Below are 13,366 nucleotides of genomic sequence, written 5' to 3'. Positions count from 1 at the left end.
CAATATCCACAGTCAACCTCTATCTTCAGAAGTACTGGAAACCGGAGTTTTGCAAAACTTCTGTTGCTGTCTGTATTTCATATACCCTCTACAACCAGGCAGAGGTGGTGAGATAACCGCCAACAAAATTTTCCCCAGATAAATACTAGTTCCTGGAAAAGCTCAAACAGCAGTCTTTCCCTGCCATTAGCTTTCGTTGTACATAGAATTTCTTATTTGCATGTCTTCTTTGAACTGATGGACTGTGATCGTAAATAAGAATGAAGTACGAGGGGCGTTCAATAAGGAATGCAACACCTTTCTTTTCTCAGCAAATCTGGGTTCAAAATATGCGTAATTTGTTGTGGGACATCGAGGAATATTCCCTCTTCATCCCCTTTAGTTCCATGAAGTTCCGATAGGTGATGGCTGTGGTGTCACCGCCAGACACCACACTTGCTAGGTGGTAGCCTTTAAATCAGCCGCGGTCCGGTAGTATACGTCGCCACTATCAATTGACTGCAGACCGAGCGCCGCCACACGGCAGGTCTAGAGAGAGTTCCTAGCACTCCGCCCCCAGTTGTACAGCCGACTTTGCTAGCGATGGTTCACTGACAAATTACGCTCTCATTTGCCGAGACGATAGTTAGCATAGCCTTCAGCTACGTTATTTGCTACGACCTAGCAAGGCGCCATGATGAGTTTCTATTGATATTGTAAATCATGTACCATCAAGAGCGACATTCGTCATTAATGGATTAAAGTTAAGTATTCCACCAGCTACGTCCGTGTTTCTCAATTCAAATTCCCTTGTCATGTTCCAGACCTCACGCCAGCCTCCGTGAGCTAAAACGCGTGCATTTCGGCCTCCTTTAGTTATTCGGTTTGGCTCTGCTGCCAATCACAACAGTGGCACTATAAGTAGCGTTCACCATGACGTATGCAACGGAGATGCGTTCCAGGCAGATTGCTGTCACCGAGTTTCTTTTGAAGGAAAACCAGAGGGTTGCAGATATTCATAGCCTTAGGATACTGAAGAAACGGCTTCAGCCAGTTCGTCGCCACAAACATGCAAACGAGCTTCTCCTTCTCCAGACAACGCAAGGCTTCCCCCAAGTCTGCACACCCAAGAGGAGCTCACAAATCCTCATTGGACGGTTCTCGCTCACCCAACCTACAGCCCAGATCCCACACCTCCTGAGCTCCATCTGTTTGACCCAATGAAGGACGCATTCCGCGGGAAGCAGTTCGTGGATGACGGGGAGGTTAATGACGCAGCAAGCCTGTGACTCCGACGTCGACCAGTAGAGTGGTACCATGCGGGCACACAGGCCTTCCCAGTAATGTGGTGTTAGGCCGTCGAACTGGAGGACGTTGAAAAATAAGGTTTGGTAACCAAACAATTGGGCAATAGTATGATGTCTTGGAATCCTGAATAAAACCAATCTGCTTTCAGAAAATAGTGAGTTGCATTACTTCTTGATTACTGAATGGAGTGATGGAAAACAAAACAACTATTGTTGAACGGCAAAGCAACCGTAATAGCTCTAAACGACTGAAGTAACTGAACAGCTACTGAGGACAATGGAAGCATATACTCTGATACTGATAATCGCATGTTGCTGACAGAACTACATTGGATTGACACTGCTATCATCAAACTGACCACTCCTGCTAGCTGAGTGGTATTTCGGCTCGATAGCTCAGCGTATTCGGTCAGAGGGCTACGTGTTCTCTGTAATAAAAAAAACTGAGTCAAGGCATCAATGATCAACTTGAACGAATGTCTTGTGACGTCCGCCCAAAACAAACGCAACGAACTATGTCGAACAAAATGAAAAAAAGGAAGAAAAAAAGAAGTGGTCAGCAAGACAGAATGTTATCCTAAGGGCCCGGGTTCGATTCCCGGCTGGGTCGGAGATTTTCTCCGCTCAGGGACTGGGTGTTGTGTTGTCCTCATCATCATCATTTTATCCTCATCGACGCGGAAGTCGCCGAAGTGACGTCAAATCGAAATACTTGCACCAGGCGATCGGTCTACCAGACGGGAGTCTCTTGTCACACGACATTCGCATTCTTCACATCAAACTCAGATTGCTCTCGAAACCTTTGGACCCTCGTAGAGACGCTGGTTACTTACCAACCCACCAGGCACCTAGCCAGCGGGGGTCCTTGGTGGTGATGGTAGGCGTCAGGGCGGGCGCGATGAAGGCTCTCAGGCAAGCTGACGCCAGCGCGTAGCCGATGGCTGGTCCCAGCATTCGCAGGAAATACGAGAAACCTGCACATCGAAAACGGCACGTGTCACAAGATATTACAATGAAGAAAACTGAAGTCAGGGCATCCGTAACGTTGCACTACTTAACCTTGACGAAACGATTTTCAGATAATTGTGATTCAATTTTCTCCAGTAGGAAGCATGCTATTACCTAAAACGTTTTCATATGCCTCTAGTTTATTTTTTCCGTTTTATTTACTACGCCTCGTGAGCCTACCACTTCGGTAAATTCACATTCATTTTTAATTTTTATTGTAAAAATTACTAAAAATAAATTAAATTAGGATCAGAAGTCTTTTTCAATATATTTTTGTTTCTGAATCTAACATAACTTTCATCAAAAGCAAATATTTCTAAAAAATACAAATATAGAATATGTTAATGAAATTTATGTATGTATTTGTTTTCTAGTACAGATCTGGCATACCTAGAACAGTTGTTACACATATGACGTACTACTCTGGAGAGGACTTCTGGTAAGTTTCTTCTAGCATTCCTACATGTAAGGGTGAGACTGGAATCAAAGATTCCTGGAGTGATTCCAGCCATACTTAGCGCACATATAATATACTGTCTTAAACAAAATGCTGCTATAGGTGTGGGAACAATGGTGGAAGGAGATGACACATAAACATAAGAATAATTCTGGAACGTCTGCAACAATTTCTAAGACACTTGATACACATTTCAAAGAATAAATATGGAATAAAATACTCCTAGCATGGCTGGAAGGGTATGGGGAGCAATAAAATCTCTGCAACGAGTACACAAATGACTTAATGCCAGGAAAAAAAATTAGTGTGAAAGTAAGACATGCTGTGGCCCGCCCGGCTAGCCGCGCGGTCTGACACGCTGCTTCCCGAGCGGGAAGGCGTGCCGACCCCCGGCGGATTAGAGTCGAGGTCCGGTGTGCCGGCCAGCCTGTGGATGGTTTTTAAGGCGGATTTCCATCTACTTCTGCGAATACGGATTGGTTCCCCTTATTCCGCCTCAGTTACACTATGTCGACGATTGCTGCGCAAACACTGTCTCCACGCACACGTTCACCATAATTACTCTACCAAGCAAAGGTTTGGGGTTACACTCGTCTGGTATGAGACGTTCCTGGGGGACTCCACTGGGGGACGAACCGCACAATACCCCTGGGTTCGGTGTGGGGCAGCGGTGGGGTGGATGGACTGCAGTGGCCTGTTGTGGGGTTGTGAACCACTGAGGGCCACGGCGGGACGAAGGCTTTCCGTCGTTTCTAGTTCCCCGGTTCAATACAAAATACACGCAAGACATGCGGACCACTTCTAAGGGCGGGAACTCATGATCCCGCGAGTCATTTCAACTAAAATTGTTTTACTGACTTGAATAATAATAAGAGAATTCAGTGAGGGTTGTCACTCCACCGCCCTTACGTTAGGGGTGTGGTGAGAAGGCAGTGAGATTCCACTTCATAAATTCCGAACTATAATAATCGGAAACAACCAATATTCGTGTTGAACTCAAAGTATTAGCTGTTGATAAGTTGATCGGTGAAAATCGCCATGTCATATTTGTTAAATTAATAGTATGGAACTAATTTAGAGCTCATTTTATCACTCTTCGTCAGAGTTGCATGTAAACATATCAAAGAGCTTAGAAGTTTGACAGCCATCTGGCTGTGGTCTCCACCTATGAATACTGAGGCTCGCTGCAAACTGTAACTGTTGTGGAAATAGGGTTCTGTTTCGAGTGCACTTTCCTAGTTTAACTTGTATACATGTTTCGGTGAAGTATTATCAGACTCAGACACACACACAAAGACACACACACCACAGAACCTGCTGTTAATATAAGTTCGAAATTACCGCACATAGAATTTACAGATGAACACCTCGTAAACAGTTTTGCAGTGTGGCACGACAAAGTGGAAACAACAAAACGTGAGTGCAGAGAAATTACACGCACAGTCCCCCACCATTCACCAATTTACAAAGCCCATCACAAGTAATATGCTCTCAAAACCTTTTTGAAAGCTATTACATTAACCCAGCAACAAACAGTTGAAGCAGGGCCGGCCACGGCGTGCCAAACTTCATGTGTGAGGGGTGTGCGGGTCCCATTCGGGTCAACGCTCGGCCTGTTGCTCGGCTTTGTTCGGCCATTCTCGGAGGCACCCTCAAGAGCGCGACATTTCATTCAGCATTTCGGTGCAGCATTTTTCTGTCGACACAAGTCTGAGAGTTCGGCCGAATCGTTGTATCAGCGCTATTGACCCTTCGCTATTTCTTCGTGGTATGAAGCACAAAAAGAGGCAGTCCAGCGAGCTACCATGACAAGCCTTTAAAGTGAGTGGGAATGACAGAAGTGAGAGATGAGAATTCACAATTCGAATAAGCGACGGTTATTGCATATTTGATATGAAATGACATCACAGTATCATGCATATAATTTAAAGATTAATTTGACAATGAAATAGCAAAAAATTACAACCATCAACACATGGTGTTCGTTTTTCTGTACGCAGGAAGAGCACTGAGCTAAATTTACAAGCATGCAGCATGTGAAAAAATTGGTGGTACGAATTTCTATAGTCGCACGTATTATTTGTCTCTTGCAGCAATTTTCAATAGAACTGAACGAAGAGTACAGAGACATAATATGTTACTGCACGGTACGTTGGTCAAGTCAACGGGCACGCGTGGAATGATTTTTCGATTTAAAACTCACTGTTGTTGACTTTATGAAGGAAAAACAAGTGCAGGAGCGAAAATTAGAACATCCGGAGTCGATTGCAGACTTCGCGTTTTAAGTGGACTTGATTGCTCGCTGCCCACAGTAAGACACGGCCAGGTAACTTCCTTCTGATTTGATGAGATCGAATTTAAAAAGAAAATCTGGTCGTAGAAGGGACACATTCAAGGGCGCCCATACCTATCGAAAATGGAGGCTGCGTGTCCCCCCCCCCCCCGTCCTCTTCCCCCCCCCCCCCCCCCGCCCCAACCTCTTAGCAAAAGGGAAAAATAGAGTATTTAGGTGTTTTTTCTATCGTGAAACGTTCGAAAAGTGAGTATTACATAGTTTTCTAACACAAGCAGATCTGAAATTTTTTTATGCCTACTTAAAATCCACCATTCGTCTTCCAAAATAGTAAAAATATACCATATCCCCAGATAGTGGCACTCTCCTACAAACTACTGTATGGGCGCCCTTGGGAACGCCCTGACAAAGACTTCAAATAAAATGGACAATGGCTCTGAGCACTATGGGACTTAACATCTGAGGTCATCAGTCCCCTAGACTTAGAACTACTTAAACCTAACTAACCTAAGGACATCAAACACATCCATGCCCGAGGCATGATTCGAACCTGCGACCGTAGCAGCAGCACGGTTCCAGACTGAAGAGCCTAGAACCGCTCGGCCACAGCAGCCGGCGTTAAAGAAAACACAACTTTTGAAGACTTAGTTGTGACCTTGAAAAACTTACAAGGCTAATTTTATAAATGTTTTGAGCACATTGCTAATCTTACATCCGTTTTTGAGCTGTTTTCGAGACTGTTTGCCGTATCAGCTAGAGGGAACTCTGTCCACGTGCAGATGCAGCTGATTGACCTGCTAGATAATTCCACGTTTTAAACACAGGTTCTTCTACGTACATTAAAGCTATTCGGGATGTCTACACTGTTTTCCTTAGGTAGAGTTCTAAGTCTCCATAATAAGGTTGCAAAAGTGCTACAATATTTCGATCTATATATTTGTGTGAAATTTCTTTTTTCGACTATGAAACTAAATAAGCTACGATTACGTTGCAACTTGAGTGTGTGCCAATCCGTTGTCTACAGTTCGTGTCAGGTAAAAATTACATTATGTTTTCAGGGCGCCAAAAACGAAACATTTTATATTACAAGAGCATATAGCGATATGCTCGTATACAGTTGGTGGTAGTATCGCGTACCCGTGTGTAAAAGGGCTATGCATTGGCAGAGCTGTCATGTGAAAAGGTTTCCGATGTGCCTACGGCCACATGACGGGAATTAACAGACTTTGAACGTGGAATGGTAGTTGGAGCTAGACGCATGGGACATTCAATTTCGTAAATCGTTAGAGAATTCAGTATACCGAGATCCACAGCGGCAATAGAGTGTCGGGAGTACCAAATTTCAATCATGTTCACCATGAACAATGCATTGGCCGACGGCCTTCACTTAACGACCTAGAGCAGGTGCATTTGTGAAGATCTGTCAGAGCTAATAGGCAAGTAACACTGCGTGAAATAATCGCAGAAATCAATGTGGAACATACGACGAACGTGTGCGTTAGGAGAGTGCGGCGAATATGGGTGCTAATGGGCTGTGTTAGCAGACGAGCGACGCGAATGCCTTTGCGAACAACAGGATATCTTTTGCAGTATCTCTCCTGGGCGGGTGACCATATCGGTTGGAGCCTAGACTACTGGAAAACCATGGCCTCGCCTTATGAGTCCCGAGTTTAGTTGGTAAGAGCTGATGGTAGGGTTAGAGTGTGGCGCAAGTCCCACGATGCGATGGACCCAAGTTGTCAAAAAACTACTGTGCAAGCTGATGGTGACTCCACAATGGTGTGCACTGTGTACATGAAATGAACTGGGTCCTCTAGTCCAACTGAACCACTCATTGACTCGAAATGGTTATGTTCGGCTACTTGGAGACAGTTTGGAGCCATTCGTGGACTTAATGTTACAAACAATGATGGAGATTTTGTGGATGACAAAACGCCACATCACTTGGACAGAGCAATTAGCGATTAGTTTGAAGAACATTCTGGACAATTCGGGCAAATGCTTTGGCGACCCAGATCGCCCGACATGAATCTCATCGAACATTTATGGGACGTAATCGAGGGGTCAGTTCGGGCACAAAATCCTGCACCGGCAAGAGTTTCGGCTATGGAGATAGCATCGTAAAATATTTCTTCAGGGGACAACGAACCACTTGTTGAGTCCATGCCACGTCGAAGCGCTGCTCTACGTAGGGCAAAATGAGGTTCGACCCGATATTAAGAGGTATCCCACGACTTTTGTCACCTCGGTGTATTTCACATACGTGCAAATACCACCTTGGTGTACTTTTAAGAGTTAAGTTTGGGACCAAAATTTTCTTTTAGCTTTCAGCCCTGATGTACTCATAGAGCTATTAACAAAAAATACTCATACGACTTACGGTGAGATCAGGCGACCTTGGTGGCCAGTGGTATAAAACGAGGCTCATACGCCACTTACAGGCGATCCAGCACTGAGACAGCTCGTTTTCAGGAAATATTCTTACAGGAATGCGTAACTGACTTCCACATGTTGAAGTCTTTTGTTGCCGTGTTGATGTCATATCGATTCAACGGACATTGATAATGAACGATCAAGAGAACGAGCCAGCTGCACCAGAGAGATTCCAACTTACTACTCGCGCCAAGGTAAACTTTTAATTTCCATGAGTAAGTTAAAATTCAGTCCAGATTTCTTTTCTCGCTCATGTGGAAGACGTAGTCCTGTGAAATCAGATGCTTCTACTTAAAACAAATTTTAGTAAATAGCGCTTGTAAATTATAGTTTTGGGACATCAGTTTCTCTAACAATAACTGGTACCTTTAAACCTTTACTGACATACTGTGTATACAGACATAAGTTGTAGAGTAGCATAGGCGCGTGCTTCTGCGTGACTCACTGATGAGCGCCGGCGTCTTGGACTTCTTGATGTTGTCGTCCATGTAGGTGGTGCCCAGTGTGTAGTAGACGGGGTTGCCAAGTCCGCCCAGCATGCTGGCTGCGAACATGATGGCCTGCGGCGCGAAGCTGCCCGCCGTGTCGTCACAGGGCACGCCCCCCTCCGGCTGGCACAGCGCCTTGCGCCGCTCCTGCTCTGCAACAAGGCACAGGCTGTCACTTCACCACACCTGGCGTGTCCAAGCTGTCACTAACAAAGATGCCTGTGCGTCGGCCGGTAACATGAGGTGCAGATGGCATGGTGACTACAGACACCTCTTGGGATTTTTCACAGTGTTGGCACTGTGCAATATCTGTGTTCCTCTTCGTGTGTGTTTGGAAACCAAGGTACTGGATCACTCGTATGGAAGCGTACGTGAGGCGTTCTGGGTCATGACGAAGTCCCAAGGGAGATCGTACAGTGTTTATCGTTGCAGCTGTAATCGTACTATCCAATACTACACATGTTGGTAAATCATGTATGTCGCAAACCGAGGCATGCGGTAGCACGAACTCGTCAAATACTATGAAAGGACTCTCCCCGACACGAATATAACGGGGTCTTTGCAGAATGCTGAAACTCTAGTTTGGGGCTTTGGCATTTGCTAGCAACCGAGGCCTCTAGCCAAACTGCATGGAGTTTACTCTGAACGTACCTCTAGACTCGCCAATTAAGTGTGTACTGACAGTGGAAGAGTGGTGTAACGCGAAAATGTCCTCAACAGCGGCGCTTCGAGGGCAGGGAATGGAATCTCGCGAAGATAAGTGCTTCAGTGTGAAAACCGAGGCTTCCCAAGAAGTGGCAGAAAGCAAGGGGGAGCGGGGTCTCAATAGTGGGGGAGGGGGAGGGAGAAGGGAGGGGGGATGGACGGGGAAGGGAGAGGGAGAATGGAATCGGCGGGACACGTAACTGGGGTAACCTCAGACTGTGGGGTGCATAGGACACTTCATCTCCAAGATCGTATGTCGCTTATAACGTACTAAAGTGACGAGAGGATACCGTGAGTGCCTAGGTGGTTCATGTACTAAAACGAGAGATTACAAATCCCTAATGTGAGAGCTTGAGCACCCACCAGTTGACACGTTCGCAATGTAGTTATATAATCAGAAGTGAATCGATAGAACTTGTGTGTATGTTTTCTCATAAAATTCCAGGTGTCTAGCTAAAAGTAGAAATGTTTGTTGTTTTTTCAGTTATGTATGTCATGACGGATTGTGTTGCAAATCGTTGACACAAAAGTACCAGACACGCAGTGTAAGTGTCTCAAATTCTTAAGGAACCTGATACAGAAGATCCGTACACGCACACACACACACACACACGCACACACACACACACACACACACACACACACACAAACACACACGCACGTACACTCACATGAACATATGTACGTTTCGTTTCAGGTATGAGTTTAACAGCTCCCCTAATGATGATAAAGCGATTGGTTGCAGAAGAAGTGTGCATGAGTGCCATTAGGACTTGATGGTTAGCTCGAGAAATCATAAATCCGCAGGAACATGTGACAACTCGCCGTAATAATACTTTTTTTTAAGGCGAGAGCATAGCGGCACTGACAAAACCGGCGACGTTACACGTCGGCTGACAGAAAGAAGTATATTTGTTTCAAATTTTACTTACTCGTTCGTTTCGTACTTTTCTGATGCTTTTGATGGACTTTGCTTTGTCATTATGTGTATCGTGTGTCTTAAGTGCGATTCGTGTAGGTGACGGTTGCGTGCAGAGTGTATTGAAGTGTGATGAAGTTGAGTGAGATGGTCATGATTCTCTGATTGCCATATTGCTCCCAAACTGGCAAGACGCAAGTGCCAAACAATATGCTGAGGAGAAATCTAGAAATATACTATAACTCCCTAGGTATTTCTCCTGTCGGTACTGCGAAAAAGAATTAGGCTACTGTTAATTGACCAATAGAGCCTTTAAAACTGATGGCGTAATACAAAAAAATATTAAAAAAATGAAAGTCTGTGGCAGAAGAGAAAGACAAATACTATAGTTCAGGACTATGTGAATTATAATGTAATAGCTCCAACTATAAATTTACTGAAAATGCTGTAATAAATTTTAATATCACGTACGAAGACAATATAGGGCCACTGAAGAGTGAACGGAGCCATTCCACATATACGGAAGATGTAACAAAATAAAAAACAGACATACCAGTCTTAAGCTATAGCAACAAAGGAAAGACAATGCTTACTTTCCGAGATGAGTACTTCATACAGAAGACCATAAACAAAAACACAGAGCAAGTGAACGCGATCATGTACAGTAGGCATCAGGAATGATTATCTGTAGTGAATGTTATGAATGTGATCTACTGTCAATTAGAAAATTGTACTGAGTGTATCTGTTGCCTACAGAATAACTCATGGAGACATAGAAAGAATAGGAAAATTAAAGAGAGGTAAATCACAACCCTATATTTGCAAATATTCGTTGTCAGATAATGTAAATGTGCTTCTAAGAAACCCTACATATCTCCTAATAAAATATATAAAATTAAATAATTTTTACTTAGAAACAAAATAATCATTCATTGGCATAGGGTGAAATTTTATTATGCAAATAATAAACATAATTCAAGATTAAATGACAGCACTCACAGAGTCATTAAACAATCGTTTTCCCCTTGCTCCGCATGTGAAGGATTGGGAAGCAGCCATTTATTAAATGGCACGATAGGAAACGGGGTATGGCATACACTTAAGAGGGTGTGGACGTGGAGGTAGCTGAACGCCAGCAGCAGACGTGCTTACCGATGAGCTGCAAGGTCTCGTTGACGTTGATGGTGGCGCCGTACTCTTCGGTGAGCCGGAGCGACTCTTCTCCCGCGCCGTACAGCATGTGTGGCAGGGCGTTGAGCAGGCACGAGCCCACCACCAGGTACATGCCCAGCGTGATCCAGCGCGGCCGGTGCCCGCTGCCCCCGTAGTACGTCACCACCCCCGACACCAGCACTGTGCCGAGGTCGCCCGCGACGAAGATGATACCTGCCACAACATCACTTCTTCATGACTCCTAACAACGTACATAAGTGTCGTATATATACAGGGTGTTACAAAAAGGTACGGCCAAACTTTCACGAAACATTCCTTACACACAAAAAAAGAAAATATGTTATGTGGACATGTGTCACGAAACGCTTACTTTCCATGTTAGAGCTCATTTTATTACTTCTCTTCAAATCACATTAAACATGGAATGGAAACATACAGCAACAGAACGTACCAGCGTGACTTCAAACACTTTGTTACAGGAAATGTTCAAAATGTCCTCCGTTAGCGAGGATACATGCCTCCACCCTCCGTCGCATGGAATCCCCGATGCGCTGATGCAGCTATGGAGAGTGGCGTATTGTATCACAGCCATCCATAATACGAGCATGAAGTGTCTCTACATTTGGTACCGGGGTTGCGTAGACAAAAGCTTTCAAATGCCTCCATAAATGAAAGTCAAGAGGGTTGAGGTCAGGAGAGCGTGGAGGCCATGCAATTGGTCCGCCTCTACCAATCCACCGGTCACCGAAACTCTTGTTGAGAAGCGTACGAACACTTCGACTGAAACGTGCAGGAGCTCCATCGTGCATGAACCACATGTTGTGTCGTACTTGTAAAGAAACATGTTCTAGCTGCACAGGTAGAGTACCCGGTATGAAATCATGATAACGTGCTCCACTGAGCGTAGGTGGAAGAACATGGGGCCCAATCAAGACATCACCAACAATGCCTGCCCAAACGTTCACAGAAAATATGTGTTGATGACGTGCTAATCCATACATCAAATGGGCATCTGCCAACTCCGCATTTGTGAACATTGCACTGACTGCAAAACCACGTTCGTGACGGACACTAACATGTTGATGCTACGTACTGATGTGCTTGATGCTAGTACTGTAGATCAATGAGTCGCATGTCAACATTACCTTCCTTCAATTGGGCCAACTGGCGGTGAATCGAGGAAGTACAGTACATACTGACGAAACTAAAATGAGCTCTAACATGGAAATTAAGCGTTTCCGGACACATGTCCACATAACGTATTTTCTTTATTTGTGTGTGAGGAATGTCAACACAAGCACCGAAGTCAACATTACCTTCCTTCAATTGGGCCAACAGGCGGTAAATCGAGGAAGTACAGTACATACTGACGAAACTAAAATGAGCTCTAACATGGAAATTAAGCGTTTCCGGACACATGTCCACATAACATATTTTCTTTATTTGTGTGTGAGGAATGTTTCCTGAAAGTTTGGCCGTATCTTTTGTAATACCCTGTATATGAACGGCCTGAGAGAGGGTATCAGTCTGCAGCTTTTTGCTGATGATGCCTTAGCGTATGGGAATGTGTTGTTGCTGAATGACTGTAGGAGGGTGAAGGATGACAGAGAATTTCTGTCTCGCATAATGAATGACAGCGTCCTCAAAATGTGTGGAAAATGTAAGTACATGTAGGTGAGTAGCAAAAATAATCCCATGATTTTAGAATACGGTATTAGTTGTGTGCTAATTGCCACAGTCAATCAATTAAATATTGAGGCGTAACGTTGCAAAAGCGACGTGAAATGGAACGAGCTCTTAAGGTTAGTTGCAGGGAAAGCGAATAGCCGACTTTGGTTTATTATGAGAATTCTAAGAAAGTGTAGATCTGAGACCGCCTATAGAACAGTTGTGTGAATAACCATTAAATTATAAGAAAGTGTAGTTTATTTATAAAGGATGATACTTGTCCGACCTATTCTTGAATACTGTTCAAGTGTTTGGCATCTCCTCCAGGTCGGCGAAAGCATCGCTTCGAAGCAATTCAGACACGTGATGCCAGGTTTAGATTAGATCAACACGCGAGTGTTGCGGTAATGAATTTTGAACTCAGCTGAGAATCCCCTCGAAGGACGAAGACATTCTGTTTTCAAAACACTGTTCAGGAAGTTTAGAGAACCAACATTCTTGATAGCCTACAGAATGATTCCGCTGCTACCAACATACATATTGCGCAAGACAAGGTAACAGAAATCAGGGCTCGTACGAAAGTATAAAGACATTGTCTTTGTTGGTTTGTTTGCGAATGGAACAAGGAAGGGAAAGACAAACAGTGATGCAAGGTCCTCACAATTTTGCACAAAGCATAATTCAATCATCAGTGACCTGCTCTAAGAATTATGAAATAAAGCTGTGAGTGGGGAAGAGATAAGGGGATATTAGAAGGCTTCAGATCAATTATAACGGTGAAAACCAGATTTCAAAATGTAAGTCATTTCCAGCGTCAGATGTGGACTCAGGTCACTATAATTTATTGGTTATGAACTCTAGATCGAAACTGATGAAACTGGAGCAAAGTAGGAAATTAAGGAGATGGAACCTCGATCAGTCGAATGAACCAGATAT

At 44.2% G+C, this 13,366-nt stretch overlaps 1 protein-coding gene across 1 annotated transcript in view; it reads right to left on the bottom strand.

The window, feature by feature from the left end:
• Window positions 1-13,366, bottom strand: part of LOC126279803 (solute carrier organic anion transporter family member 74D-like) — a 104,787-nt gene that overhangs the window by 75,877 nt on the left and 15,544 nt on the right. Inside the window, exons 2-4 of the mRNA XM_049979707.1 lie at window positions 10,742-10,975; window positions 7,923-8,117; window positions 2,120-2,260 (exon numbers count right to left, since the gene is read on the bottom strand). Of these exons, the coding sequence (XP_049835664.1) occupies window positions 2,120-2,260; window positions 7,923-8,117; window positions 10,742-10,975 (570 nt within the window). The remainder of the gene's footprint in view (window positions 1-2,119; window positions 2,261-7,922; window positions 8,118-10,741; window positions 10,976-13,366) is intronic.

Source organism: Schistocerca gregaria, chromosome 1 (assembly GCF_023897955.1).
Source record: "Schistocerca gregaria isolate iqSchGreg1 chromosome 1, iqSchGreg1.2, whole genome shotgun sequence".
In the NCBI taxonomy this organism is placed as follows: domain Eukaryota; kingdom Metazoa; phylum Arthropoda; class Insecta; order Orthoptera; family Acrididae; genus Schistocerca; species Schistocerca gregaria.
This window is presented reverse-complemented; position numbering and strand designations above follow the sequence as displayed.